Raw genomic sequence first — 27,259 nt, forward strand, 5'->3', positions numbered from 1 at the left:
GACAGAGAAGGATTGGCTCCTGACCTCCAAGCTACAGTTTTCTTGTGAAGATGAGTGAATGATGACATGGCCACCTGTGGCCATCCATGCTTGAAGAGAGGGTAAAGCTAGAGAGAACTGGGAGGAATACAGGAAGAAGGGGCTGTCACTGTGGATTATGGCTGTCTATCGTGGGAGGCTTCCTGGAGGAGATGCAACTTTATTTGGGCCCAAAAGGATAGGCTGGATTTTGCTAGGTAGGAGGTAAAGATATTCCCAACCAGAACAAGCCTAAGCACAAGCACAGAGGACTAAAATTGCCTCTTTTGTCTTGGAAATGCAAAAGAATGTAGGCTGGCAGAGATAAAATTCAAAGGTGAGGTTTGCTTCGCAAAGTACTAGATGATTGACTAAAACTGAGGCCATGTGCTATGGAGTATAAGAACAAAAATAAAGAATAAAGGAAGGCATGGATGGAACATTTATCTATTTAGCAAACATTACGGAGCTCCAGAGTGTTATTGGTACTAGGGTTACAAAGATGAGTAAGATACAGTCACTGCTCTCAAGTAGTTCAGAAGTTAAGAGGAAAGACCACCACACAAGTAAATAATTCCAAATTAAGTGCCTTCCAGGCCAAGGAATGGATAAGAGATCTTTTGGATCAGTGTGGTAGTAGCAGTGAAAGAAAGGCCAGGTTCCCTGTTAGAATCTGACCCACCTTCTCCAAACAACCATTCCAGCCAGTATACTGTATTTCACAATCCTGATAAAGACTATCTCCATGCAGGGAAAAAAATGACAAAGTATTAATTTGAAATAACCCATATCAAGATAGGGATGAGAAGTAAAGGTGAGCATTTAGACATTATGGAGGGTCTGTGGGGTACTCCTCGAGGGAGCTCAGTCCTACACACAGGTGACCATCTATATTCTATTGGTGGAGAAGGTCAGAGAAAGGGCTGTGTCTTTTGCTATGAATGCTGTCATGGAAAGTTGTAGCTCTCGCACCTATTAAGTACGTGCATTTAATGTACCCTTCGATCCTTAAAATCCTGTGAGTTTGGAGGGTTCAACTTTCATCAAGCCATTAGAATTAAGGCTGGGAACATTCATTCAGAAAATCTGCATCTAGTCTCAATCAAAATAAACTCACATCTCTCTGTCCCCCTTAAAGAATGAATTTTAAGTAGATTTTGCTTTATGAGAATTAAAAGTAGTATTATTAGATGATTTAATCTTAGCCTTCTTCCCTCTGTTTGAAAGATAAAAATGAAGAGAGACACACAGGTTCCAAAGTGTCTTGTCTCACATTTGTGATCCAGAACACATTTCTTATTTTTTTTTTTTTTTTTTTTTGAGACAGAGTCTCGCTTTGTTGCCTGGGCTAGAGTGAGTGCTGTGGCGTCATCCTAGCTCACAGCAACCTCAAACTCCTGGGCTTAAGGGATCCTACTGCCTCAGCCTCCCGAGTAGCTGGGACTACAGGCATGCGCCACCATGCCCGGCTAATTTTTTTTTTTCTATATATATTTTAGTTGGCCAGATAATTTCTTTCTATTTTTAGTAGAGACGGGGTCTCGCTCTTGCCCAGGCTGGTCTCGAACTCCTGACCTTGAGCGATCCATCGGCCTCAGCCTCCCAAAGTGCTAGGATTACAGGCCTGAGCCACCGTGCCCGGCCCAGAGCACATTTCTTGATAGACACAGGGAGTAGAGGGAGCACAGCCCAAGAAGCAGTCAGTTCTCTTTGAATCCTGGCTCTGCCATTTATTTATTGGCTTTAAGTCCTTCCATTTTCTCATCTGTAAAGTGGAGAAAGTAACCCTCACCCTCCAAGCTAAGAGAGTTATAAATATATAAAGTAAAATAATTATTTTTTTCAAAGTATAAGGTGTGCAAAATGTAATAGTGGTATATTTCTTTCTTCAACAGTTCATCCCAACCATAACATCATGGAGGGTTTTGATTTTGGTAGTAGCCTTCATCCAGTTCTGTGTGGCCTTCTTTGTAGAGGTAAAGTAATTTCTATATGGCTGTTATTATTTTTCTGGGAAAATAAACAAATAAAGAGTCTCATTCTCAACAGATGCTCATTTTTAGAACAACCACTTTGGTCCCCCAAAATTATAGTTATTAAAGGTTTGTCAAAATGGTACATTGTTCTTCTCATTGAGGGAAATTTCTTGGAGAATGATTTAAACTTCTTTGAAGGCTGCATAGAAATGCTTCCAATAGCTTCAGCATAGAAAGAAAAACATCAAATTAACTCTAGTTTTGCTTCACATGAAGGCATTGTATTGTACGTTTCTAATAGTCTCAGCAATTGAGTAGAGACTAGACCAGGTGATCTTCTAGTTCTAAAATTCAATGAGACCTTTTAAAGTGAAGAACCATTTTTAGGAAAGTTTTCCTAAGGAAGAGAGGAAGCCATTGCTCATTCCAGTGGAATTCCTACCCTAGGAGGTCTTCCCCTGTAGTATTTGTTTTCTACCCAGTGTCACTAAATGACTTTAACCACTCTGTAAAAGGCTCAGTTGCTATCTTTTTAAAGGGAGAGTTTAAAAAATTCATGTAAGCACCTTGGGAAAAGGGATCAACCACATTTTTTAAAAATATGTTCAAATATCTCATTGTATACAAGTAAGTGTAAAATTTCTCATACCCTTTAACTCAGGAATTCCATTTGAGACTATATTTTTAAAAATAACCCAAAAGGAGAGAATAAAACTACATGTACAAAGGTGTTCATCATATTTTCTATAATAGCAAAGTATTAGACTCAACTTACCTGTTGTAGAGATGATTGTTTAAACAATTGAAGAAATGCTATACACTCATTAAAAATAATTATTAAGAAGACTGTAGCTGTGCTCTTACCACAATAAAAAATTTAAAAAAGACTATAGCTACATAGAAACTGTGTATAACAGAAAGTCTGGTATGAACAAAAGTGCAATGCAACATTTGGCCAATTTCAGGATTATAAATGTATAAAAATTGTGTGGGTATGTGAACTAAAAAAAAACACTTAAAATGGAAAACAAAAACCATTTGATTTCTAGAGTTCACCCATTCATCTAACAAACCTTTATTTGGCACCTTCTACATGGCAGGCGGCAAGTAGCAGGACGCTTGGTGGATTTTTTCTTTTCTTGATTTTGAGTATACTATTATTGTTATCATTTTAGTCAGTAAAATAATCCTAAGTGGATCACTAGCCAGGATTTAACGAGGAATTCTGTGGAAATGAGCGGCCGTAAGCTTTTGGCAAATTTCTGTGAACCAAAGTACCCTTTCACTTCTGAAGGAATAGAAATCAGGGGACTTGAGGAAGGAGCAGTGGGGGCAGAAGCAGTGAGCACATCTCAGGGGAAGGCTGGCTGCCATGGGCAAGTAGAAGATAGTTCATTGTTTTTCCCACCTGATTTTCCAGGATGCCATCCTTCAAAATCGAGAGCTCTGGCTGTTGATCAAGAAAAAATTTGGATTCTACTCTAAAAGTCAATATAGGTACTGGCAAAAAAAGCTGGCAGAGGACGCTACCTGGCCTCCCACAAACAGGACAGATTATTCAGGTGACGGCAAAAATGGATTCTACATCAACGGAGGCTATGAAAGCCATGAACAGATTCCAAAGCGAAAACCCGAACTGGGAGGCCAAACTACAGAACAGCATTTCTGGACCAGACTGTAATCAGAATTATTGTCATACATGCTGAACAGCCTCACCTTTTTCCCCCAAATTAAAACATGATGGAGAAGTAATGATTGTCTCCCCTTTCTTTTCTCTACAAAGCACATTTTCCAATGCACAAAGGACCTTAGATATGATTATTTTGACTGTATCCTTTACCAGAGAAAAAAATGCATTTTTCTGGATTTTTATAATGAACTTTATTCATATTGTATAGAATTATGTGGTTTAAAATGTACAGCTTTCAAGGTACTATAGTGAAATTAGCAGTATGAACATCAATTAAAAAAAGGAAAATTGAGGAAACGTTTAGTCTTTGAAAGTTTTACCAATACATTAATTGTCACAAGTTTACTTAAATATTATATTCATTTGTGAAAAATATTTACATATTTATCTTTTTCCAAGGTCACAATTCCTCTTTTTATTTCTTTTGTATGGTTTTAATAGAGAAACAAGAATTAACATTTACTTCAGAAAATTCAACTCTAACCATAGTAAGCCCAGAATCGTGTGGAAGTGGACAGTGATGGAGGTTTTTGTTAAGTGCGTATAACTTTGGCATGGGCACAGCTAATATCTAAGTAAACTCCACCAAAGTTTGGCATTTCTCACTGTATAACATTTTGGGGTCAGTGAGCTGGACGATCACAAATGTAATGAAATAAACTGTTAAAAGGTGCTTTCTATTTAGAGAAGCATGGCACCTTTATTTACTCTTCATTACTGACACATGGAAACCTCAAGCTCTAAGTCTATAAATTGGCTAGAATTCAACATTGCTCATCTTCAGAACAATCCCAAGAAAGGGACTCATAATGTTTGTATCTACAGTGTGACAATTCTCAGGCTACTAAAAAAACCACAAGTTCTATTTCATCTTTTACTTACCTAAATCATCTTATTAGATGCACATTAAATACCACAAGAAAGTGTATTTCCTTTCAAATATGTTCTGTACACTTTTACCCTTAATATATATATCACCCTCCCTATGAACTTGAGAGAAAATTTATTACTAGCAAACATTTAAAATTACCTACTAGGCTTATCTTTTCATAATAAATCTAAGTTTGCTAATTTAACAGGTCTTTAACAGATCATAGGCAATTAGTTAACCAGTCCCATTCTGGGAGTGAAAAATATGTGCCTACTACCATGATCTACGGATTCAATATAAGATAGCCTTGAGTTTACAATTCTGAAATCTTTAGGATTGGCAAATGTTTTCAACATCTAGCAACTTGCTACTGTAAATAGCATCATAAATGTTGTTACACAAACCAGCAGCATAAATGCAAATTCCTAACAAATAAACCCTGTTTACATTTTGTTTGTTTTCTAACCTTTTCTTGCATTCATAATTCTTTGAAAAGTGATAATTTTCAAAATGTGTCTAATTTAGTGGCTACCAATAACAATACAAAAAGATACAATAGCTTTTTAGCTTATGATTAAGCAATGTATGTCAACCTAAAAAATATGGTAGCTCAGGATCCTTGCGCTGACATCTCTATTTAGTAATGTGACTTTTAGAATGAAAAGATTCAATTGATAACTATGACATTCAGATTGCATAAAAATATTTTTTTAAAAAAATCTGGATCCAATAAATGGATAGCATTGTTTTTGTTTTTTCAACAATCTATTAGGTATTTGGTGTGTGATGATCTTTATTTCACAAATCTTTTTTTTTTTTTTAACATGATAAAGTCTAACTCCATACCTAACTTCTAAAAATACACTCAGAGAAAGATTTAATAGTCTTGGAAAAATCATTTGATAAAAGCCCAGTGAGCATGAACACATATCAAATGATCATCTACAGCAGAAACAAACCAGACAGTCTTAAGCTGCCCATCATCAAGAGTGGTCATTTTTATGGGACGCTGATGACTGACTTTGTGAGCTTACCTCTAAGGGTGGAAACTACTGCATCCTTGAACACCGATGTGAAATCAATCCATGAATGTGAAGGTGCATTTGTGACATTATCCAGCACAGCTAAGACTGTCTTCTAGATTGGACACATCCAGAGTTCTCTAGAAAGGATTGACGTGAGGCTCTGAGGAGCTTCTTGGTTTCAAATTCTGCTCTTTCTCCCACTGGCCAGTGTTGTGATTCTACCACACATACGTTTGGGTAGAATCCTAGTTTGGGTCACGACTTGCCCTCTGCAGGCATCCTTTGCTAAGAAGTAAGCATACCTTGGGAAATGTAACATGTTAAGCTGCTACCATTCTCACCTTAACTTGACAATACTAGAAAACTCATATTTTTGACTATTACTGGGGGGCAGGGCATAAATGGAACAGGGACTTACATTTGGAATAAAAATGAAGGGGTAATTTTGGATCTTGCTACCCGGTAGGAGACACTAACACCTCCCCAGAAGCCCAGTGGAGGAAGACAGAGTTTGGGTGTTACCTGGAGACAGAATTGATGTCATAACAAAGGGAAAAGGTTAATCAGGGAAAAAGAAAAGATAGGGTCTCTGCTGGCCCTGACTACAGCGCACGATCCCTCCATTATCATTATTCTTAACACTGCAATTAGCTTGTGGAGTATTTCTGGCCCTGGAGTAAAACCTACATCAGTTTAATAAGTCCAAGATGCTAATCAAGTCTTCTGTTTAGTTATTTTATCTACCATATTCTTAGTTCCCCTGTTGCAACCTCACCCCAATATTTACTCGGACTTTTCCTTTATTTAATTCCATGCTTTTAATGATGGCACAAGGATGCCAGTGGCTGGTTGTGTGGTTTATGGGGTAATGCTGTAATGTCTGATGTAATCCTCGGGTATAGAAATCTGCACCTTTTCCTCCCTGCTGCCATCAAGAATTCCCCTGGAACAGTATTATTAATAAAAAGTAGTTTCTTTAATTCAACACAGACTCAATAAAATGGAAGAATAAAATCATGACGTTCCTTGACTTGTAGTATAAGTCTTTAAAAGTAATATGGAATATTGTTTTCTAAATATGGCATTTTAAACCAACATGTAATGATTTCTTGGCAAGGTTAAAAGGTCAAACCCCTGAAATACTTCAAAATCCAAAGGGAACGATGTAACTCTATAGAAGTAACAGCCCACTCCTGCTGTCATGTACTCCTGACAATCAAGTAGATTCCACAGAAATCACTGGTACTGAAACTCTGAAGAAAAAGAGCGCTCTTCTTCCCACTCCCCCACATCTACATGGGTTCAGGAACATGTGGTGTACCCCCAAATGCCTTGTAAATCAGAGTTCCTCACACTGCCTAACCAAATGCTGAATTTCCCAGTTTCTTTTCTGACAAGACAAGGAATACTAATTTAGATGTCAATCCTAGCAATTTGGGGCTCTTAACATTTTCTTCCAAAGCCATATATAAATGGTTTTCCATCCCTCTGGCAAAATAGCCACCCTTAGGGAAAAGGAAAACAGTATTTATAGTCAAAGATAAAATGTGCTGTGATTTTGTTAAGATCCTCTGAGGGCTCACTCAAAAGACTACTGCTTCTTGTTCAAGCTGCCACAGCAAATCTATGCTAGTAGGGAAAAAAAAATTTCCTTGGCTCAATGATAAGATAATATCAGTAAGCAATTTATTAAAGAGCCTGCCATCCATCATTGGAATTTGGAACAATAATGATGCATTGAAAATAAGTATTCATCCTAGGTTTTTTTTCCTTCCTCATAAATTCCTTCAGTTCCAATATCTCTTCAGTAAATTGTTACTAGTATTTTGCTCTTTGTCCTTTTGGAAACAAGCCCAGGAATGAGAAGGCACCAACAGCAGCTGACACAAACCCAATGGTACTTATTGCTCGGTTGGCCTGTAAGAAAACAAGAAACAAATAAAAATCATCTTATTCTAAAGTCATTTCTATGTCCTAAACAAAGCTTTAGCTTGTTTCTTAAACAGATGATTCATTTAAATACACAATGGATACATTTAAAGTTCAACCCCAAATTAAAATCTTATATAAAGATGAAGAAATAAATTTATATTTTTTATAATTATGCCAAAGATATAAATACACAACAGTATACATATATTCCTTATGTTTTTAAGGCAACTGACAGTTTATAAACTCATGCACAAGGTTCCCATTAATCTTCATATACACTGGTGAAAGAGGGGGCACTGCTCCTGTTTTGTAAAACTTAGGATTTGCCTGCGGTCATACCACTAAGATGTTTAGAGATAGGTTGAGTCTTCTGAAACACACACTTTGGTTGTGTTGGGTAGCGTGTGTGTGTGTGTGTGTGTGTATGTGTGCGCGTGTGTATTTCTCTGAATGTCTTTAGTAAACTAATTCAGGGATGTGAACTGAGTTAAATACCTAAAACCTCTTATTTGGTAAGCATTGTTTATATTCTGATGAACAAGCTTCAAGAAAAGTCAATAATGATGTTAATTGCCCTGTCAAAAATTAATTTCTCAGGTAGACAAAAATAAAATAAACCATTCTTAAGATCAATTGTCCATAAATGAGTTCAGACATTTACAGCTTTAAGGGTATTAATCATCATCATGATGAGGGATCTAATGAATATTCATAGTTTTCATGGCACTCAACTAATATTGCCTTCCATCCGTATGGGTTTGAGTGCAATTTTATGAACCAAAGGTCACATTCAAACACTTCAGATTCATCAGGTGTTCTTAAATCATCAGGTATTCCTAAATCCCAGAGAACAAATGTTGTTTTCAGAATGAAAAACATTTGTTCTCTGGGATTTAGGAATCGGAGCTTTCAAATAAAGCAAAACAGTTTTTCAAATGATTCTGGGGACAAGTCCAAGGGCTGGAAAACCTGGCCCAGCTCATATTTCAGCATGCCCTCTGTCTAACCTGCAGGCCTCACTGAGCCTGCCACCTACATAGTACTGCAACACGATGCTATACCTCCCTAATGCAGCTTCCTTGTTGAAAATAGGTGTCCAGGGCCAGGGCCAGGAAAGAGGCACAAGGTAGAAGAATTAGCTCCATGTGTTTGCATCATGTTTCACTCCACGATATGACGCTGTAGTCCACAGGAACAAGGCCTATAATTGTGATTCCCTGACTCTGCTCCAGCCCCCAGGTGCCAGGGAGAATGGCACTGGCAAACAACTTGGCCCTAGTCCTGATGAATCTTATTTTAGTTTATAATTTCAATTTTATTTATTTGGTTAATTATTTATTTTATATTTATAATTTTAATTTTATTTATTTGGTTAATTATTTATTTTATATTTATAATTTTAATTAATCACTGCCTAATTATTTCCCAGGAGAGAAACAGAATTCACTGCAGCACAGCACTACCCACATGGCATATAGGGGGAAAAGGAAGCAGGGAGATGCAGGATATGGGAAAAATCCTAAAGAGGGGGCAGGATCAACAATTAAATAGAGATCAAGATTATAAATCCAGCTCAAACCTAGCAGAATTCCAGGTAGCTGGTGCAATCCCAAGAAGGTCAGATACAAGGAAAGGCGGCAGTTAATGAAAAGTATGAAAAGTACAGTCGGTACCTTTAAAAAACAGAGGGCTCAAATGACATAAGGGTACAGCCCTGTGAAGATGGCAAGATCCTGTAAATTGGATGATACGGCTAGATGCAAGCCTAGCTGACTAGGTTATCTTTTGGCCTCTAGAAACACAAGATGTTAGAGAAATCCTGTAAATCTAAGAGGCCTGGGGAAAGGATGAGCATCCTGACTCCAAACCAGCATTCCCTGGGATCACACAAGCCAGATAATAAAGCCACTTCTGGCAGTGCATGCAGTTTCCCAAATCCCAAATATTTACTTATTTCAAGTCTCACTCTAGATAACAAAATCCCACGTAACTGGGAAAATCCCTTAGAGTTACACAAAATGGGATCTGACCTGCAAGATTGTAACATCTCAGTATATTCTTGGTGAAGCAGAATGCACAAGAGCTTTTCCTTCATGGCTTACTTAGGATTATAAGATCACCAAATCCGACTCTGCACATTTTATCCTTTACAGGGCTTTCTGTCTGTGAGCCATAATAAAGGCCTCATTCTGAGTATCTGTACATGCCCAGTGAAACATCAGCTGAATCTGAAGGGGCTGTGTCTAGACATCAATGTCGTGGGGTCACAGATGACTGCAGGGTTTATCAGAATGCTCTTTCCTGAGACACTAAGGCTGTAGTGGCGCACTGATGCACATTCAGGGTGCTCACATGCTGCCTCATCCAGGCCTATTCAAGAGTGCAGCCATCTTAGAACAAGACAGACACATTTTAATAACTTGTTTGGACTATAACAGCAAAATATATTGGTTTTAGATGTTTTCAAAAATGCAGAAAAGATAAGCAACAGACTAGAAGAAAACATTTGCAAAAGACAAATCTGATAAAGGATTGTTATCCAAAATATACAAAGAACTTTTAAAATTCAACAATAGGAAAATGAACAACCCAATTAAAAACACTCAAAAGACTATGAAGTGACACATCACCAAAGATTATATGCACATGGAAAATAAGCATATGAAAAGATATTCAATATTACATGTAGTTAGGAAACTGCAAATTAAAACAACAATGAGATACCACTACATGCCTATAAAAGGGCTAAATCCAAAACACTGACAATATCAAATGCTGGCAAGGATGTGGAACTCATTCATTGCTGCTCGTAATGAAAAATGGTATACCCAGTGGTTTCTTACAAAATGAAGCACATTTTAGCCATATGATCCAGCAACTATGTTCCTTGGTATCTACCCAAAGGAGCAAAACACTTATGTCCATATAAAAACCTGCGTATGGATATTTATAGTTTTATTCTTAATTGCCAAAACCTGGAAGCAACCAATATGTCCTTCAATAGGTGAATGGATAAATAAACTGTGGTAGAGTGATACAATGGAGTACTATTCCGTATTAAAAAGAAATTAGTTATCAAGCCAGGAAAGTACATGGAGAAACCTTAAATACATTTATAACTAAGTGAAAGAAGCCAATCTGAAAGGGCTACATACTGCATGATTTCAGCTATAGGACATTCTGGAAAAGGCAAAACTATAACCACATTTTTTACAAATTTCCTTATTTTTCTGCCACTTTATTGAAATCTGATTGCCATGCAAAAAGCTACAGATATTTAATATATTCAACTTGATGTGTTCAGAGTAAGTATACACCCATGAAACCAACATCACAACCAATGCCATAAACTTATCCATCACCTCCAAAGTTTCCTCCCATACCCTTTTTTGATTTTTGTGGTATTGTTTCATATTTTTTGTTGTGTTTTGTTAATTTTTTCCTTTTGTAGTAAGAGCACCCTCTTAGCAAATTTTTAAGTATAAAACATAGCATTGTTAATCATAGCCCCCCCCATGTTTTCCAGGATATATCAAGAACTTATTTATCTTGCATAACTGAAACTTCATACCCTTTGATCAACACCTCCATATTTCCAAAAATTAAATAAATAAATAAATGAAAATTGCTTGTTGGCAATGAATAACTTTATCATTAAAGAAGAGGAATGGAACCTATTTCCTAGCTATACCACTAGTTTTCAATGCAAAGGTGAGCAGGAATTCGTGTCCTCTGTTATAGCTCTAAAGCAATTTATTGTCACATGTGAATATAACATTCATTACATTAATGTGCTTCCTAACAAGAATGAATTTTCAAATAAATTATTTCCTAATGAAAACAAATGTATCCTTTTATTATGTTCTATCTCCCATACTTCCAAGCTTCTGTGAGAAGAACTGTAACCTCATTTCTTAGGATAGAAGTTTATATAACTGATCCACCATTTCAAGATACTGGAGGCCTTGAATCGATTTGAGTTATTAAAATATTATGGTATTATTCTTCAAATATTTAGTCTTCTTTTAAAGGTTTTCATAGGTAACAAGTCTCAGGAATTTAAAATCTATTAAATTATTTTTGATATTTTAATTTTTAAAAACACTTTTATATGTATTTTAGATGAAGAGGGACTTCTTGATAATAGTGTTACATATTCATTCTCTTATATCACCTCTTTAATACATCTTTGGTTTAAAACATCAGTGATAGAACTGGATTGGTGGGATGATACGCAGGGAAAGGGCAACTGAATTAGGCATGCTGTTATTTATCATTAGGAATCTGACATACCATAAAACAGTGGTGGTAACTGACAAAATTGCAAGGTACTTAAAAAAAATAAACTCAAGTAATCCGTGAAAAGTCATCCCAAAGCTTAATGAATGAAAGGATTTACTTAAAAGTACAAAAATTTCATCGAAACTAGCATTATAAGGATATAGAAAACATTCACAAACCCACTGAGATGTGTCATCAGTTGGCCTATGACCACCAGTGAAAAAGAATCTCAAAATGACCATCTATGTTTTTGGCAAATGAACTCCTACTCAAAAGTCAACCTCCATTCCAACATATTCTTTTCAGTAGATGAGGTTACTCATTTGCGATTGCTGTATGGTTGAGTAATGGGAAAAACAATGAAAGACCCAGGCCAATGAGACTGATAGAAAGCAACTTCAAGGCCCTTCTAGCCCCAAATTCATGAAATCCATGTTCTTGCCTCAGTTTGGGCATTAACTTGCTGCATGAACTTGGACAACTCAATTCCTTTCTTTGTCCTTCAATGCTCTCATATTATCTTGTTCTTTCCATTTTGTTTGAGGCCTGGGAACCTTATAATAGCCCATAGTTATTATTTTCTCAATGTAAGAAACTTATTATATCTCCTAAAGAAAACTCACCTGCTCTGAAACTCCTTCTCCATATCGAAGCAAAGTCACAAAATGCTCACAGTTGTTGACAAATAAGTCATACGCCACCTCCTGTCCAATAACAAACTCTGACCGTTGTATGACTTCTTCCACGGGGAGAGGCGGGTATGTTTCATCGTATTTATTGTTTACTCTATACGTGTCATTTCCCACAACATCCTTCAAGAGCTGCATCTTCACCAAGGCCTTTGTGCTGAATACAGACTTGGCGCTAGTAAATGGCGTGGGAATGCCATCTATAAAGAGAATTCTGGTTAGCAAGGTACAGTGACCCAGTCCAGTGAACTCCAACACCGTCTAAAGACTTTGGAAATGCTGGGATGTCTAAACATAGCTCTGTTCTTAATTTACCATCAAAACAAAAACGACTTAATCTTATCAGCCTCAAGCCCTCATTCTATAACTTATCAATAACACTTATTCAAAACTGTATGAGAGAGAATATAAGAAAAACTTTTTGAAAATGCATCATATCCCCATAGAACAAATTTGGTGAAAACACTCTTCCCATTCTTGGGGAATAAGTTCTCTGTCGATTGGTATTATTATTAGAGATACTGGTATATGATTCTAACATAGTACAGATTAGATTATTGCCCACTTTTTCTATCAAGCCGTTTCTTTCTCAGCATCTGAACCCCTCCAAACTAATACTGAAGAACTAAGCAGTAGTGACTTATGATTAGTAGGCTCATCCTAGCGCCCAAGCTGCACTCCTCACACTTACCACTCCTTTTTACACTTGTTTTTTTTCAGTTAGGGTTCATTTTGGAATCTGATTTCCTGTTCTGAAACCTGCATGGTACTCCAGTACTTTGAGGGGTCCGCTGGAGTCTGGGGCCCTGCTTTTCTCTTGCCAGTTCCTTTGGCCAAGAAACTATGTCGTGAACCTGAAGCTAACCTGGTAGGCACCATCTACCAGATGTGGCCCCAGGCTGTGTCCTACCCACCTATCACAATGTCCCATGCCCCACACTCCACCTTAGCTGCCTCTACCGATAAGCATTTGCTTAGACTATCAGGGAACTTTGCACAATGGCCTGCCATGTCAGTTCTTGTGGTTGGACAGACAATTCCTCAGGGCACAGAGATAATGCCAGGCCTGGGTCCCTCTCAAACTGTCCACAACTGCTATGTTTGGCCATGTCCAGCCGAATCATGCAAGGAAGGGTCTCTACATAACTAGTGTTTAGAAACATTCCCTTTTAGTAATGACCAAAACCAAAATTTCTTTTCTGCTACTTTTTTTGTCTATCTTCTTTCTCACTGGAGCAGCATTTCCAGTCTAAGTTCCTACACATTACAAGTCTTTACAGCATGTATATCCTAGTTAGGATTATTATTTTTTTTTTCAGTAGCCCAATGCAAAAATGACGAAATTGAAGCTTGGAGAGGTAAAATGGCTTGGAAAATATCATAGTACCGTAACAATAAAATTAAATTTCAATTCAATTCTGGAACTGAATTTCAATCTACAGGGTCAAAGCTCAATGCTTGAACCACATTAATATTAAGTTTAAGACATGAAAATAAGGAAACAGTACCAAAATATCATATTATTTTCCAAATGTGAAAACTGCAGAGTTAATGTACATACTAATCATCAGACCCTGGAAACTAACTGCTCTGAATCATGAATGTCATTTTATTTGCCATTTCCACTTACAATATTCTAGAACAAGAGGCAAATATCTAAAATGGTATAACAACAACCTCATTAAAAATTCTCAGAAGTTCTCAAGATAGTAAGACTTAGACCTATAAAGACTTCTCTTTAAAGGTATCTTAAAAAAATTAAAATTCCAGGTCATTTGTTATTTGCATACACTGTTCTCAATAAATTAATTTGTGCTCATTTTTAAACACTTATACAGAAAAATTAAGCATAAACATGTAAATAAAAATCACCCATTATCCTACTACTAAGAAATAGCTACTATTATTCTTTTGATGTATTTTGATTATGACTTTTAGTAACACATGGGTATAGCTGTGTGGATTCATGTACGTACAGATTTTTTTTTTGCAACTGGGTATCATATTACATATTGTATTTTAATCTGAAATTTTCAAATAAATATTATATCAAGACCATCTCCCATGCAATTAACCATGTTTAGAAACAGGAATTTTTTTTTTTAGAGACAAGGTCTCACTCTGATCCCCAGGCTGAAGTACAGTGGCACGATCCTAGCTTACTGCAGCCTTGAACTCCTGGGCTCAAGGGATTCTCCTGCCTCAGCCTCCCAAATTGACAGGACTACAGGTGCACACCACCATGACCACCTGAAATGGGGAGTTTTGATAATAGTCAAATCCCTAGATCCTGGTGTCTCTGAGTCCAGCACGACCGCTACCCTTTCTGCAGTTTCTTTCAGTGAAACAATGAAGATTCCTCAGTGGGTATTAGATACCTAACATTCTGTGGCTAAACCATAATTTGTTTAACCATTCTCCTATTGAACATAAGCCATTGTCTACTTTTTAAACCATTATACACAAAATAGAAGTGAATACCCTTACACAGAAATGTTTGTTCACATCTAAATATTTCCCTAGACTAGATTCCTAGAAGTACAATTACACGTCAGAGTATATGAACTCTTTTAAGACTCTTAATACATACTGTTAAATTGTTTTTGTGAATGACTTTATTAATTTATATTTCTATCAACAATATCTTTATGTTCATTTTACTATACCTTTATCAACACTGATGGTTAGCACTTTTAACTGTTGCGAATGAGACAGGCATGAAATATGTCATTGTTTTGTTTTATGATTCCTAGATGACTAGAAAGTTGAAATTTTTAAAAAGGTATATTAACTATTGTTTTTATTTCTTTTACAAACTGTTCAAAATTCTTTACCTGTTTGTTTGTTGGGATTTTGGTATTTTCTGTCCCCCCCGCCTGGCATACTCTTTCCTCGGGTATCATCTGACTGGTTTCTTCAACCTTTTCAAGTTTTTCCTCAAATGTTACCTTCCTATGAAATTTTCCTGACCATTTAATATCACAGCACCCCCACTTCCTACCACCCCACCCCCAGTACTTCTCATTCCACCTCCTCGATTTATTTTTCCACATCACATATCTTCATTCTAACATTCATTTCCCTAATTTGTTCATGTCTCTCTCTCCCCACTAAAATGTAAGCTTCACCCACAGAGACATGTCTCTGTATCCCCAGCACCTGGAATAGCATTCAGCACATACTAGGTAATCTGTAAATAGGTGTTGAATATATTAAAACGATCTATTTGTGTGACACATAAAGACATTGAACTTGTTGTTTATGGCAAACATTTTCCCTAGTTGGTTATTTACCCTTTAATTGTGATTTTTTAAAAAAATTCAGTTTAAAATTTAATGTTAATTGGTCTTTGTGATTTCTTCAATGCTACTTTGATATTAAAATGTCCTTCCCTAAATTTAGATTAGTTGGATTTACCTACATTTGTTTTGTTTTATGATTTTGTTCATAATTTCTTCTCATAACAAGAAAACTAAAAAGCTCCCAGGAGCCTGTGGAAACAAACCTTACCTACAGGCGCTATATTGATAACATAACCATCACCCAAGTACAGCGCCCAGTGCTGATAGCCAGGACGGAACACTTCAATTAAGTCCCCGGGGTGGGGGTTGCCAGGGTAGCTCAAACTGAAGCAGTCATTAAACGCCATCTGCAATGATAAACACAAAGAGGATCTAGCTGGCATAACTTGCCCAAAGAGAATCGGTTTAAGACTTCCATAGAAGCAGAAGGTTATGGAATTTATGGAGACTGCACTCCTTATTAAAGACTTAGACTCAAGCCACTGTCTTTTTCTTTGAATGATTCCAACACTGAATTATGTGTTCACAGTAGACAACTGAGGAAAGAATTTGTCTGCTATTGCTTAATTTTCTATAGTGATGCTTCTCATCTTGATCAATTTCAGAGCTCCCTTATTATATTAAATAACAAGCATTTTATAATTTCCTCTTTAAATTCAGACATTCATGGACAATACAACTTGAAATTTCAAAAATATTAAAGATTAAATATTAAAATATGCCCTATTTGGAATAGGGGAAATAAAAAGAAAGTAAATTTGTAATATATATCTGTTTTACTAAGTAAATGTTCAGTCCATGACTACACAAAAAGCTGTAATAAAGTATCTATATGCTTGCACTTATTTAGCATGAAAAACATCAGGATTCAGGAGCATAAGGCCAGAAGTCTTTCAGCTTTTTATACAGTAGCATAGTAAAATCATGGAGCAGAGGTATGGGAGGATGCCAATATTCTGTGAATATTAAAACTGTGAAAAAAAAAATAACTTGTATTACAAAACTTACTTTGTCATTTAATTTATGCAGAGATAAGTCCCTGACTCAGATGGATGCCCAGCCAGATATTCAGATATAATATAGGACATGGGACATTTCTGTCTTGTTCAGAACTATACCACATGCATGTCTAGGCTCTCTGGCTTCTACCCACTAAATGTTAGCAAATGCCCTCTGTCACTGTAACAATCACAAATGCTACAACAGGTTTTCACCATCCATTTTCCTTCATGCCCCACTTACTCTCTGATTCCTCACTTACTGATTCCAGAAACTATGCAAGGTGGTCAACAGCAAAAGGAGGACAATTTGGAAAGTTGGGGCGCTCATTATATTGAGAATAAGTTTGAAAATTCTAAGTTTGGTGAGTTTTTTCTTTTAAATCAATACTTTCCAGAAAGAACATAGTTTCTGACAGTTAATTTTTATGGAAAATTATGTTTTACATGTATGACATAGAAGTTGAATGACTCAACAAGAGGAAATTATGTGTATCTATCAACAAAGGGAGATTTAATGCTATTAATATATCCATATTGAATCTCTAATTGACAACAGGTTGTTCCTCATCATTTCACTCTAACGCAGATATGTACACTCATTTATAAAATAACTCCAACTGCCAGAAATGGAAACTTCCAAATCATCCAAATTATAATTATAATAGTATAGGCTAAGGGTTTGGGAATACAAACTGTCATTTCTCTGGCACTCTAAAAGGTTTTTTTTTTTTTTACAACAATTAATATTGGAAGGGTGTTTTCCCAAGTATTTATATGCCATCTGTTGAAAACTTCAATCATCACACTGTTACAGAAATGTGGCCAAATGTATGCTGTCCATCTGTTGAAAAATAACTATTAAAACAACTTTATGGAAACCATTAAGTCTAACCACCCTCTCAAATATGTTTGAGTCTTATTAGTGTGGCAGTTCACAATTTGACCACGTGGGTACTAAAAGGAAAAATAGATAATATATTGTGACATAAACAAACACATTTCCTATGAATAGGAATTAGCAAGCACACACAGCTGCCTACTAGAGTTTGAAGACCTAGCCCAAGCTTATAATAACAACTACCATTTGAACAGGGAGCACTTTGTAGTGTAATATGGTTTTTCAAATGCACTATCTCAATTAACCCTAGTTAGAAAAAACCCACAACTATCTGAGTTTATTATGTTATTATCCCATTTTATAGATTAAAAGCTACAGTAGCAAATGCCAACTTTTGGAAAATACCCATTGAAACCCTTATATTATAAATACAGAGGGAAAATAACTAGACCAGGTGTTAATGATGTGAGCTATTCTCTTAGTCTTTTACTTGATACTTAATAGTTCTATAGCTTTGAGCATGTTGTTCAGACTGTCAGTCTCCTCATTTTGAAGACAGACATAAGAATATACGGCTTGCAAGTCACCCTTGAGAACCAGTAAAAACTGTTGTCAACAGTCTGTGAATTGGCAAGAGCTATATAGGTGGATGATGAGAGAGAGTGGCTATTCATAAAGGTTAATATTGGTTCATGGTTTATGTGGGATTTTAGTTCCTTATCCTCTCTCCCTGCCATGATAATTCTGTGAGATGGATTATTCCACTGTAAAATTTTAATATATTTAACAAAGTTTCAATTTCTGACATATTCTTTGTAAACTAAGTGGTAAAGTGTAGGTTAATTAATTTCATAAAGCCTATCATATTTATAAAGAGAAATGATAGGACACCAAGGAAAGTATTTCATATGAGTAAACCCTCAAGAAACTAAGACAGGAACCTGAAGGTTAATATGTATGGGGAAAAGTGAGTTTTGACACTGAACACTCAGAATTGTAGGTCTTCAAAATTGTTTGTAGCAGTAGGGATGTTTTATCAAACCATGTATCAGACAGAACCACAAAAATATAAAATATAAAAAGCAGCACTTCCCTGAATGAAGTCACGAAGGGCATGAGAGCCCCACCTGCCCTTTTTCCTCAGTGTTGCTGCTACTGAGGCTTCATGGGACCCCAGAACTTTTAGGAATATAGCTTAAATAACACCCATCTAGTCCTAGCCTAATTCCCTCATTTTTAGGATAAAGGAAAAGAACTAGGCAGGTAATTTGACTGGCCAAGTTCATATGCTATTATACAAAAGATTTTCAACAATTGGTGCTGAAGAAAATGGATATCCATAGGCAATAAATAAATCTTGACTTAGATCTCATACCTTATGCAAAAATTATTTCAAAATGGATCATAGCCTTAAATGTAAAACCATAAAATATAAGGGAAATATTAAGAGCAAATTCTCAGGGTCTAGAGTTGAAAAGGTTTAGATGACACCAAAAGCATGATCCATAATAGGAAAAATTGATAAATTGGCTGTCCTCAAGATTAAAAACTTTTGCATTACAAAAGATTCTGTTAAGAAGATGAAAAGACAAGCTTCAGAATGGAAGAAAATATTTTCAGACTACAGAGCTGAGAAAGGACTAGCACCCTTTTGGCAATTTCTTTAAAAATTTAACTTGTATGGGCAAAGGACATGAATAGAAATTTTTCAAAAGAAGATATAAAAATGGCTAACAAACATATGAAAAAGTGTTCAACATCTCTAATCATCAGGGAAATGCAAATCAAAACCACAGTGAGATATCACTTAACCCCAGTGAGAATGGCCTTTATCAAAAAAACCCAAAACAACACATGTTGGCGTGGGTGTGGAGAGACAGGAACACTAATACACTGCTGGTGGGACTGCAAACTATTGCAACCCCTGTGGAAAGCATTATGGAGGTATCTTAAACAGATTCAAGTAGACCTGCCATTTGACCCAGCAATCCCATTACTGGGCATATACCCAAAGGAAAAAAGGTCATTCTGTAACAAAGACACATGTACCCAAATGTTTATAGCAGCACAATTCACAATAGCAAAGACGTGGAAACAACCCAAATGCCCATCAATACATGATTGGATTAGTAAACTGTGGTATATGTATACCATGGAATATTACTCAGCTATAAGGAATGATGAAGATACGACATCTCTATGGTTCTCCTGGAGAGAGTTGGAACCCATTATATTAAGTGAAGTATCCCAAGAATGGAAAAACAAGCATCACATGTACTCACCAGAAAATTGGTTTCCCTGATCATCACCTAAATACAAATCTGGGAACGACACCAATTGGACATCAGACTGAGGTGGGGGGTGGGGGAGGGGATGGGGGTATGCCTACACAATGAGCGCATTGCGCACCGTTTGGGGAGTGGTAACACTTGAAGGTGCTGACTCGGGAAAGGGGGGGTGGGGAAAAAAATATGAAACTGTTGTTTTTAACTTGCATTGTTCACTTAATAATTTATCATGAATATTTCCCATATTATTTCATATCATTGTACAAGAAATAATGTATACATTATGAGGACATACTGTATCTAACAAGATATACTGTTAGACTCTTTGATTCTGTAAAATTAAATTGTTATTAATGATAAAAAAAGAGGAATTTTACCATTAAAAAAAAAACAAAAAAACAATAACTTTATTCTTAGATCTTTACCATCCCCAGCTTTCTTGGACTGTGCTATTTTATCTCCAGATGTGCACATCTTGCAAATTAGATTAAATAAATAAAACAAAGGTTTGACACTTGAAAAAAAAAAAATTTAACTTGTAACTACTATATAATCCAGCAATCACACTTGTAGGCATTTAACCTAGAGAATAAAGACAATTAAAAATGGATATTCACACAATCACCCATACATGAATGTTTATAGCAGCTTTATTCATCATAGCCCCAAACTGGGAACAACTCAGATGACTTTCAACAGGTGAGTGTTTTAAAAAATTGTGTTACAGGCATACCATGGAATACTATAAAGGAATAAAAAGGAACAAACTACTGATACATGTAACAACTTGAATGATCTCAAGAGAATTATGCTGAGTGAAAAAAAATGACAAAATGTCACATACTGTATGATTCCATTTGTATAACATTCTTGAAATGACTAAATTATAAAAATAGAGAACAGATAATAGTTGCCAGGGGTTAAGAAAGTGGAGGAAGTGGGGGGAAGAAAGTAAATCTGGCTATAAAAGGGCAACACATGTGGGATTCTAGTGGTGATGAAATGTTCTGTTAGACTGGTTAGAAATTGTGACCTAATTACTTTGAACATCATTTTACAGATGAGCAAACTGAGACTCAGATGACTTAGGTCCCAGATCTAAATTCACACAGGCAGTAAGTGACAAAACTAGAATTCAACTTCAGGTCTATCTTCTTACTCCAGACTTCATGCTCTTTCCTTGTATCACTGATTAACATCATTAACCAAGGGAATTGCTGCTAAACAACATTTCATCTTTTCCCTCTTCTCAAATGCCATTAGATGGAGAAGCTGCAAAAGCACACAAATATATATTTCATATAATAAGACAGGAAGTTTTTAAACATTCATATGCAGAACCAGCAAGTAATGGGAAGTGGAGTCTTGCTGGGAAATCCCTGTTTGTCATCTGTTTGGGAGGTGTCAGGTGGGGCTAGACTCAGATCTTAGGCAGATGGCTATAACCTGTCTGACTGGGTATTTTGATTTATATGGATCACATCTACCAATTTCATTCAGGCACAGACGTGTAATGTAGTGCTTCGTAAGTATGAGATAACACAAAACCAATTAAAGATACATGTATAAAATTCTCTACTACAATCTTTAAGGTAAAAATGCTTCATCCATCTACACAAAATTGTATGAATAGTTTGTAATAAAGAGTGATATTAAGGTAAGTCTGTAATCTTTCTATAAGAAATTTCCCATTTCAACTGCCAAAACAGGCTTCTCTCTTTACAGCTCCATGTTGGTCCCTGAGGATGCATCAAAAAATAAATGCTCCCTGCACAGATAGGGGCAGGTTGATTAACTGCTGCTCATGTTCAAGAGGCCACCTGTGTTACAGGAATACCAAGAGCACTTTTTGCCAACTACTCCCAAGAATGCTATTAGAAGTCTGAAACACGACCACAGGTGATTATGGGCTGCCCCTAGTCCAACAGTCTCCCAATTCAATTTAGACCTTGTCCCATTCCTGATGTTATTTTTCATCCATAATCCTACTACACTGAGATGCTTCCATGAAGCCCTGTCATCCTAGATTGGCTAATCCGCAGACCCTCAGGACTGAAATGATCCTTGGTCCAACACTCTCGCTCTACAACTGAGGGTTCCACTCCTGGGCCAAGTTAACTATCCTCTGTCACAGCACTGTCACGCTCTGCCTGGCGTCTTTACCATGCTTCCCTCTACTGAGTTCCCCATTTTGCCCTCTCTGTAACTCTATCATCTTGGCCTCATTATTCAAAATTCCCACATTCTAGGCAAACCAAACTGTTCATTATTCTTCACACTCAAGAGTTCTGTTTTGTTTTTTTCTAATACTGAAACGCCTATTTCCAAATGTCCCCAAATGACCCACTCTAAAAGATCCAGGTAAGATGCCATCTCCTCCCCTAGGTCTTCCCCCAGTCAGCCAGAACTGCGTCTCCTTCTGAGTTTCCACAGCGCATATGTCTAACCGCCCATCCCGCTTCCTACACCAGAGGCAGCTATGGTGTCCGGGGAATTTTCTCTTAGGCTCCATATGGGGGCTGCTTCCTGTTTATCTCCACACTTTTAGTATCTAGCAGAGTGCCTGGAACAAATAACTGCGGAGCAAGTGAAGGAATGAGGGACCTAAGCCCAGGAAGGATATGAGTGGCTGTGTTTTTCCAGCCCATGAGTCCTATAATAGTTCTGAATGCCAAAGGAATACCACCATGCATGTTTCCGAAATCTCATATGATAATAATTACTTGTATTATTAGTCATATTCACTTCAGAGAGGACAGTAGGTTTAAAAGGCTTTGGTAAACAGACTGGGTTTCTAGTCCCAGTTCTGCCACTGAATAGCTGTGTGACTTGGAGAAGCAAGTCTCTCCATGTGGACGCAGTCCTCCCATTTGAGAATAAAAGTGGAGGATGAATTAGATAAGATGTTCGCTAATCATTCGAACTTTTCCGTTTGACAGTTGGTTAAAACATGGTCGCCTGGGCGCCTAGAGGTCCTCCCTCCCTTCGCCCAGCACACCTCACTCATAAGCCCGGGTCGTCCTCCAGCACCCTCCTGCTAGCGGCCACGGGACGACTCCATCTGCACCCGGGAGAGGCCAAGGCGGCAGCAGCCCACCACCACTCGGGGCCGCCCTGCAGGGCCCACGCCGGCCCCAGCGCCGCCGCGCGGAGAGGCTCCGGCGACCCCTCAGCGGGTCCGAGACGCTGGCGTGCAGCGGCGCCAACGTGCTGGGCCCGGCGCCCGGCGCTGCCGCGCACGCTCCGCGTCCCGGCTCTGGGGAGCCGCCCGCTGGGCCCGGGGGGCGGGGGTCACGGTCGCTCCGGCGGGGCCCTGCGCCGCCTGGAGCACCTCTCCGCCCGGCCGCTGGGGGCGTCCGCGTTCGTGCGCCCTTACACATCCGCGTCCGCGCACCCGCCGCCGCCGCCGCCTACCCTGCCCTCGGCATGCCCACACACGCGGGCGTACACGCAAAGCCAGCCGGCGAAGTGCAGACCCAGCGCGGTAGCTAACCAATTACAGCCCTCCCAGCCATCTGGGAATTACTGCTTCAAACTTTTATGGTACCAGGCACTGTGCTACGTGCTGCGGTTATAAAGATGATCGGTTTTGTTAGGCCCAGAAGTGTTTGGTACACCCATCATGGATACGCACTACGCCCGCTAGAAGTACGCGCTCTTCTAGCTAGACACAAATTCCTTCAGGGCGGAAGGGATCCTGGTCCTTGAGTCCTAAGAAAGCCTCTTGGGTTTTGAGTCAGCAAAGGGTGGGGAAAGGAGTGGTCCTAAAACATCACGCTGCACACACACTGTGTGCTTGTGAGCCTGCCTGATCGTCGCTCAAGGGCTTTGATGCGCTGATGCTTCCTTTGGACTCTTTCCTGTCAGTACCACCCAGCCCAAGATCAACTTTAGAGCGAGGAGAAGGGAGAAACGAGAACGGAAAAAGAAAGAGCAGGCCAGCCCTTTGATCTTCAGATACTGGCATCCCCCAGTGGGAAATTTACCTGACTCGGTTGGGATGGGGCCTTCACTGAAGACAAGACTCTCTCGAGTGGCCCCTTCCCCTCAGCACCTGCCCTGCCCTGCCCTACCCTACCCTGCTCTTGTAAGCAGAGCAGGTCCTTCGTGCAGCAGTGACTTGAGTGCATGTGACAGAGAAGGGCCTAACGAGGTGACTCTTTCAGGCCAGCTAAGCCAATGGAGGCCTCAAGGAATACAGCCATATGAATTTAAAAATAAAGTTGGACCATGGTAAGTATCCTTTTTCTCACTGCTAAAAAAGAGAGGCCAGGAATAATAACCATCTAAGTAAAGAAGGCTTGGCAGACTGTTAAGTGAACTTTTTGGAGCATTGCACGGGACATTTCTTCAACCTAGTCCTAACCTAGATTTTTACTCTGATGTAAATGGAATCTCAGCTAAAAGGAATTTTCCCACCACTGATTCAAAGGCTAAAATAGCTCTCTAATTTTATGTGTTTTGTCACAATGGGATTAAGAACTACCTAAATATGCACCTGTTTTTATAAAAGAATCAGGTTCTGTTATGAAGGTTAAGGGTTGACCTGCATGATCTGAACCTTCAGATCTGGATTTGGCTCCTTTGGAAATGTACATTGAAAAATATTGAAAGCATTTGGAATCTAGATGTAATTAATTATTGGCAAAATTGAAACTAGAACATTTGAGAGGTTGTATCTTTGCTTTTTTATGCATTAATATTTTTCTTACATGTTCCCTATTTAATATATTTTTAGAGTTATAAACTGAATCAGATATGCTTTTCTATACCCTTTTAATGTCTCAAAGAGCAGCCATAAATGAGCATTTGTTTTATGTTTCTCAACTATTTCAATTGAGTCATCACTGAAGGAAATGGTTCATGATTTTATACAGGAGAGTTATTGTGAGCATTTATAAAGCCATCCTGCTTATGAGCTAAATTTATTATGTTTGCCGGGTTAATCTGTTTTCTCTAATCAGACACTTAATCATCCAGTCTCCTCCCTGCATTATGGATTTCATGAATGTGAACTGAGGAGAGTTGCTCAGTCAAGGTAAGATGATAAATTATCTTTTCATTTTGGGGGTATTTGTGATTAAATGCTTCATAATAGAATTAAAATGAAATAAATCTTGTAATTTTACTTCTAGATTCCTGCCAGGTATAGATAAAATGCATTTGGTTAAGCGCAAATTCAATTCAATGCCTGAGGGAATTATAGGAGAAATGGAGAAAGCTTTGTGTTTAGGAGAGCCCTAAGTTCTTCCTTCATTTCTATAGATTGGAAAGATTGTTGATCACATGGTGCTACTCTATGGATGAGCAATGCAGAATTAAAATTTCCATTTAGAAAGAATGAGGAATTATCCTCAGGCAGTGAAAAAGCAAAGTTGTCTGAATCTAGAGCTGTAATCCTGGGATCTCAAGGACTTCAACTAGATGTTAGATTACAAACAAATAACTAGTTCCTGTTATTTTGGCTATTATAAGTGAAGCATTATATGGATGGCACTCTCTGTTGCAGCCTAGTTGAGCTGCAAGGGTTGAAACATACTGAAATAACCATAATGGAGATGGTTTAGTTATGTTTGTTGTTAAATGAATAAAGTCTACATTTTAGAAAAAGCCCTGTGAGGTAACAAGGCATTACTTGCCTTCTAACACGTGGAAGCTGATATCGATTGGCATTGTGTGATATTAGAGGGAGGCCTCAAAACAACCGTATATATTTTTGTGCATATTTTACAATTAGCAGAGCACTTTTATATCTGTTGTCTCATTTGATCTTCACAACAAACCTGTGGCTACTCAGGTCCTGGAAGTTCCTGTGAGGCCTGAGATGCAGAGCTCCATGCTCAGGGTCTCCTGGGGTGGAACTGAGGTCAGGCCTGTGCTCAGACTCCCTCTTCTATTAGACAGCAAAGCCTATTTTTAGATTAAAAAACCACAAAAATAAAGATCTGCACAAATACAAGGTAAATAAGACCTAGTGTGAAAACGATCTTTGTAAAGATTTTGTGTCCTTGACTGAGATGTTTGCTGAGATAATACAGAAATTGTTGGCTACATGAGAGTTGAGACAGTCATTTCATTAATTCCAGCCTCACCCCCTCAAAACCTATGCTGTTAAAGTAGAAGCTTTTTTCTTGACTTGAATGTCTAGGCTACCTCTCTACTCAGATTAGATTTTTTTATACAAATTGCTCAAGGCTCTCATAAATCTACTTTGTACATTTTTGGTCAATATGATTGGAACTAAAAATCTGTTTCCTTACAGATTTCTCATGTAGTCCACATCCAGACTAGGCGATATCTCTGTGACTGCTGCTTCCCTATCGTTATGTTAAATTGAAATGACTAAGCTTGTTAAATTAGGCTAATCCAAGTCTATGGTGCAAAGGATGAATGGAGAAAAGAATGCTTTAATGGAGCCCAGATCAGAGGCACAGAAATCTGTTAGCATATGGCAAGGAAGGGAGGACATGGGTATGCCTTTTATAGAGGAAGTTGCCTACCTTCTGCCCAGGAAAAAGACAATGGAAAAGTCCTAGATAGTGAGTCAGGAGCCTTGGGTTCTAATCCCAGGTCTACCGTTTGCTAACTATATGACAAGGGGCATGTTTCTTAAACTTTCTGAGCTTCAGCTTATACATGCATGAAATGAGAAATATAATAACATAGCCTGCCATTTTCACCAACTTGTGAAAAGTTCTTTTAAATATATATTAATAGCTTAATATGTATAAGAAAGAATAAATTCAGGCTACGATTGGTCAATATATATACCACAAAAATATCCCTGAGAATTACACTTAAATTTCACCATATTTAGGAAGAGAAATGGCTAAATACATATATAATATTCCTAATTCTATTTTTCCTATTTGCTTCTTTCCATTTTGAATTCAGAGCAACTTGTCTTATTAATTGTAACATTTAAATAATGTACATATCTGTCACTTAAAAAGTGATACTGACAATGTAGTTAAGGCTTTATTTTGTTTTTAGTGGTCTAATAAATAAAAATGCATCACTACAAAGAGGCCACACATATAAATGATTTGAGGGACATTGCCCTAAGGGGAAATCTTGCAATGAATTTGGAAAAAGGTAATTCTGACTTGTCTTCTATAAAATGCTAAATTTCTGTACAAAATCTTAAAGCACAAGTGTTTACAGGACTCTCGGTGACAAGAAAAGCAATAGTAAATGTGCTTTAGCACTAAAATTCACGTAGCCATGGAAACCTGTGAAGTTCTGTAAGTGCACACGCACGCGGCCTGCAGTATTTATCGAAGGGCTGAGGCAGTGATCAGTGGGTTACTATGCTGTGAAAAGCTGACAGATTGCTGGGAGCTACTCT

At 37.7% G+C, this 27,259-nt stretch overlaps 2 protein-coding genes across 2 annotated transcripts in view; one reads left to right on the forward strand and one right to left on the reverse strand.

Annotated features, from left to right (window-relative positions):
• The window catches only part of ATP13A5 (ATPase 13A5), a 105,848-nt gene extending 101,956 nt beyond the window's left edge, over window positions 1–3,892 (forward strand). The window contains exons 29-30 of the mRNA XM_069472773.1: window positions 1,914–1,994; window positions 3,415–3,892. Coding sequence (XP_069328874.1) covers window positions 1,914–1,994; window positions 3,415–3,675 — 342 coding nt within the window. The 3' untranslated portion in view covers window positions 3,676–3,892. The remainder of the gene's footprint in view (window positions 1–1,913; window positions 1,995–3,414) is intronic.
• Window positions 3,893–7,398: 3,506 nt separating this feature from the next.
• On the reverse strand, window positions 7,399–22,955 carry PLAAT1 (phospholipase A and acyltransferase 1). The gene is made up of 4 exons (XM_069472774.1): window positions 22,910–22,955; window positions 15,993–16,131; window positions 12,417–12,682; window positions 7,399–7,497 (listed from the first exon to the last, which is right to left on the reverse strand). The coding sequence occupies exons 1-4, from the start codon at window positions 22,916–22,918 to the stop codon at window positions 7,399–7,401; spliced, it is 513 nt and encodes a 170-aa protein (XP_069328875.1). The 5' UTR covers window positions 22,919–22,955.
• Between the last annotated feature and the right edge of the window lie 4,304 nt (window positions 22,956–27,259).

This window comes from Eulemur rufifrons, chromosome 7 (genome assembly GCF_041146395.1).
Source record: "Eulemur rufifrons isolate Redbay chromosome 7, OSU_ERuf_1, whole genome shotgun sequence".
In the NCBI taxonomy this organism is placed as follows: domain Eukaryota; kingdom Metazoa; phylum Chordata; class Mammalia; order Primates; family Lemuridae; genus Eulemur; species Eulemur rufifrons.

Excerpts from the sequence above, each read along its gene's own strand:
- PLAAT1 (XM_069472774.1), bottom strand. Across the intron at positions 12,683-15,992 it reads TATCAATATAGCGCCTGTAG|ATGGCATTCCCACGCCATTT; the intron begins GTAAGGTTTGTT and ends TTCTCTTTATAG. Across the intron at positions 7,498-12,416 it reads GAGAAGGAGTTTCAGAGCAG|GCCAACCGAGCAATAAGTAC; the intron begins GTGAGTTTTCTT and ends GTTTTCTTACAG.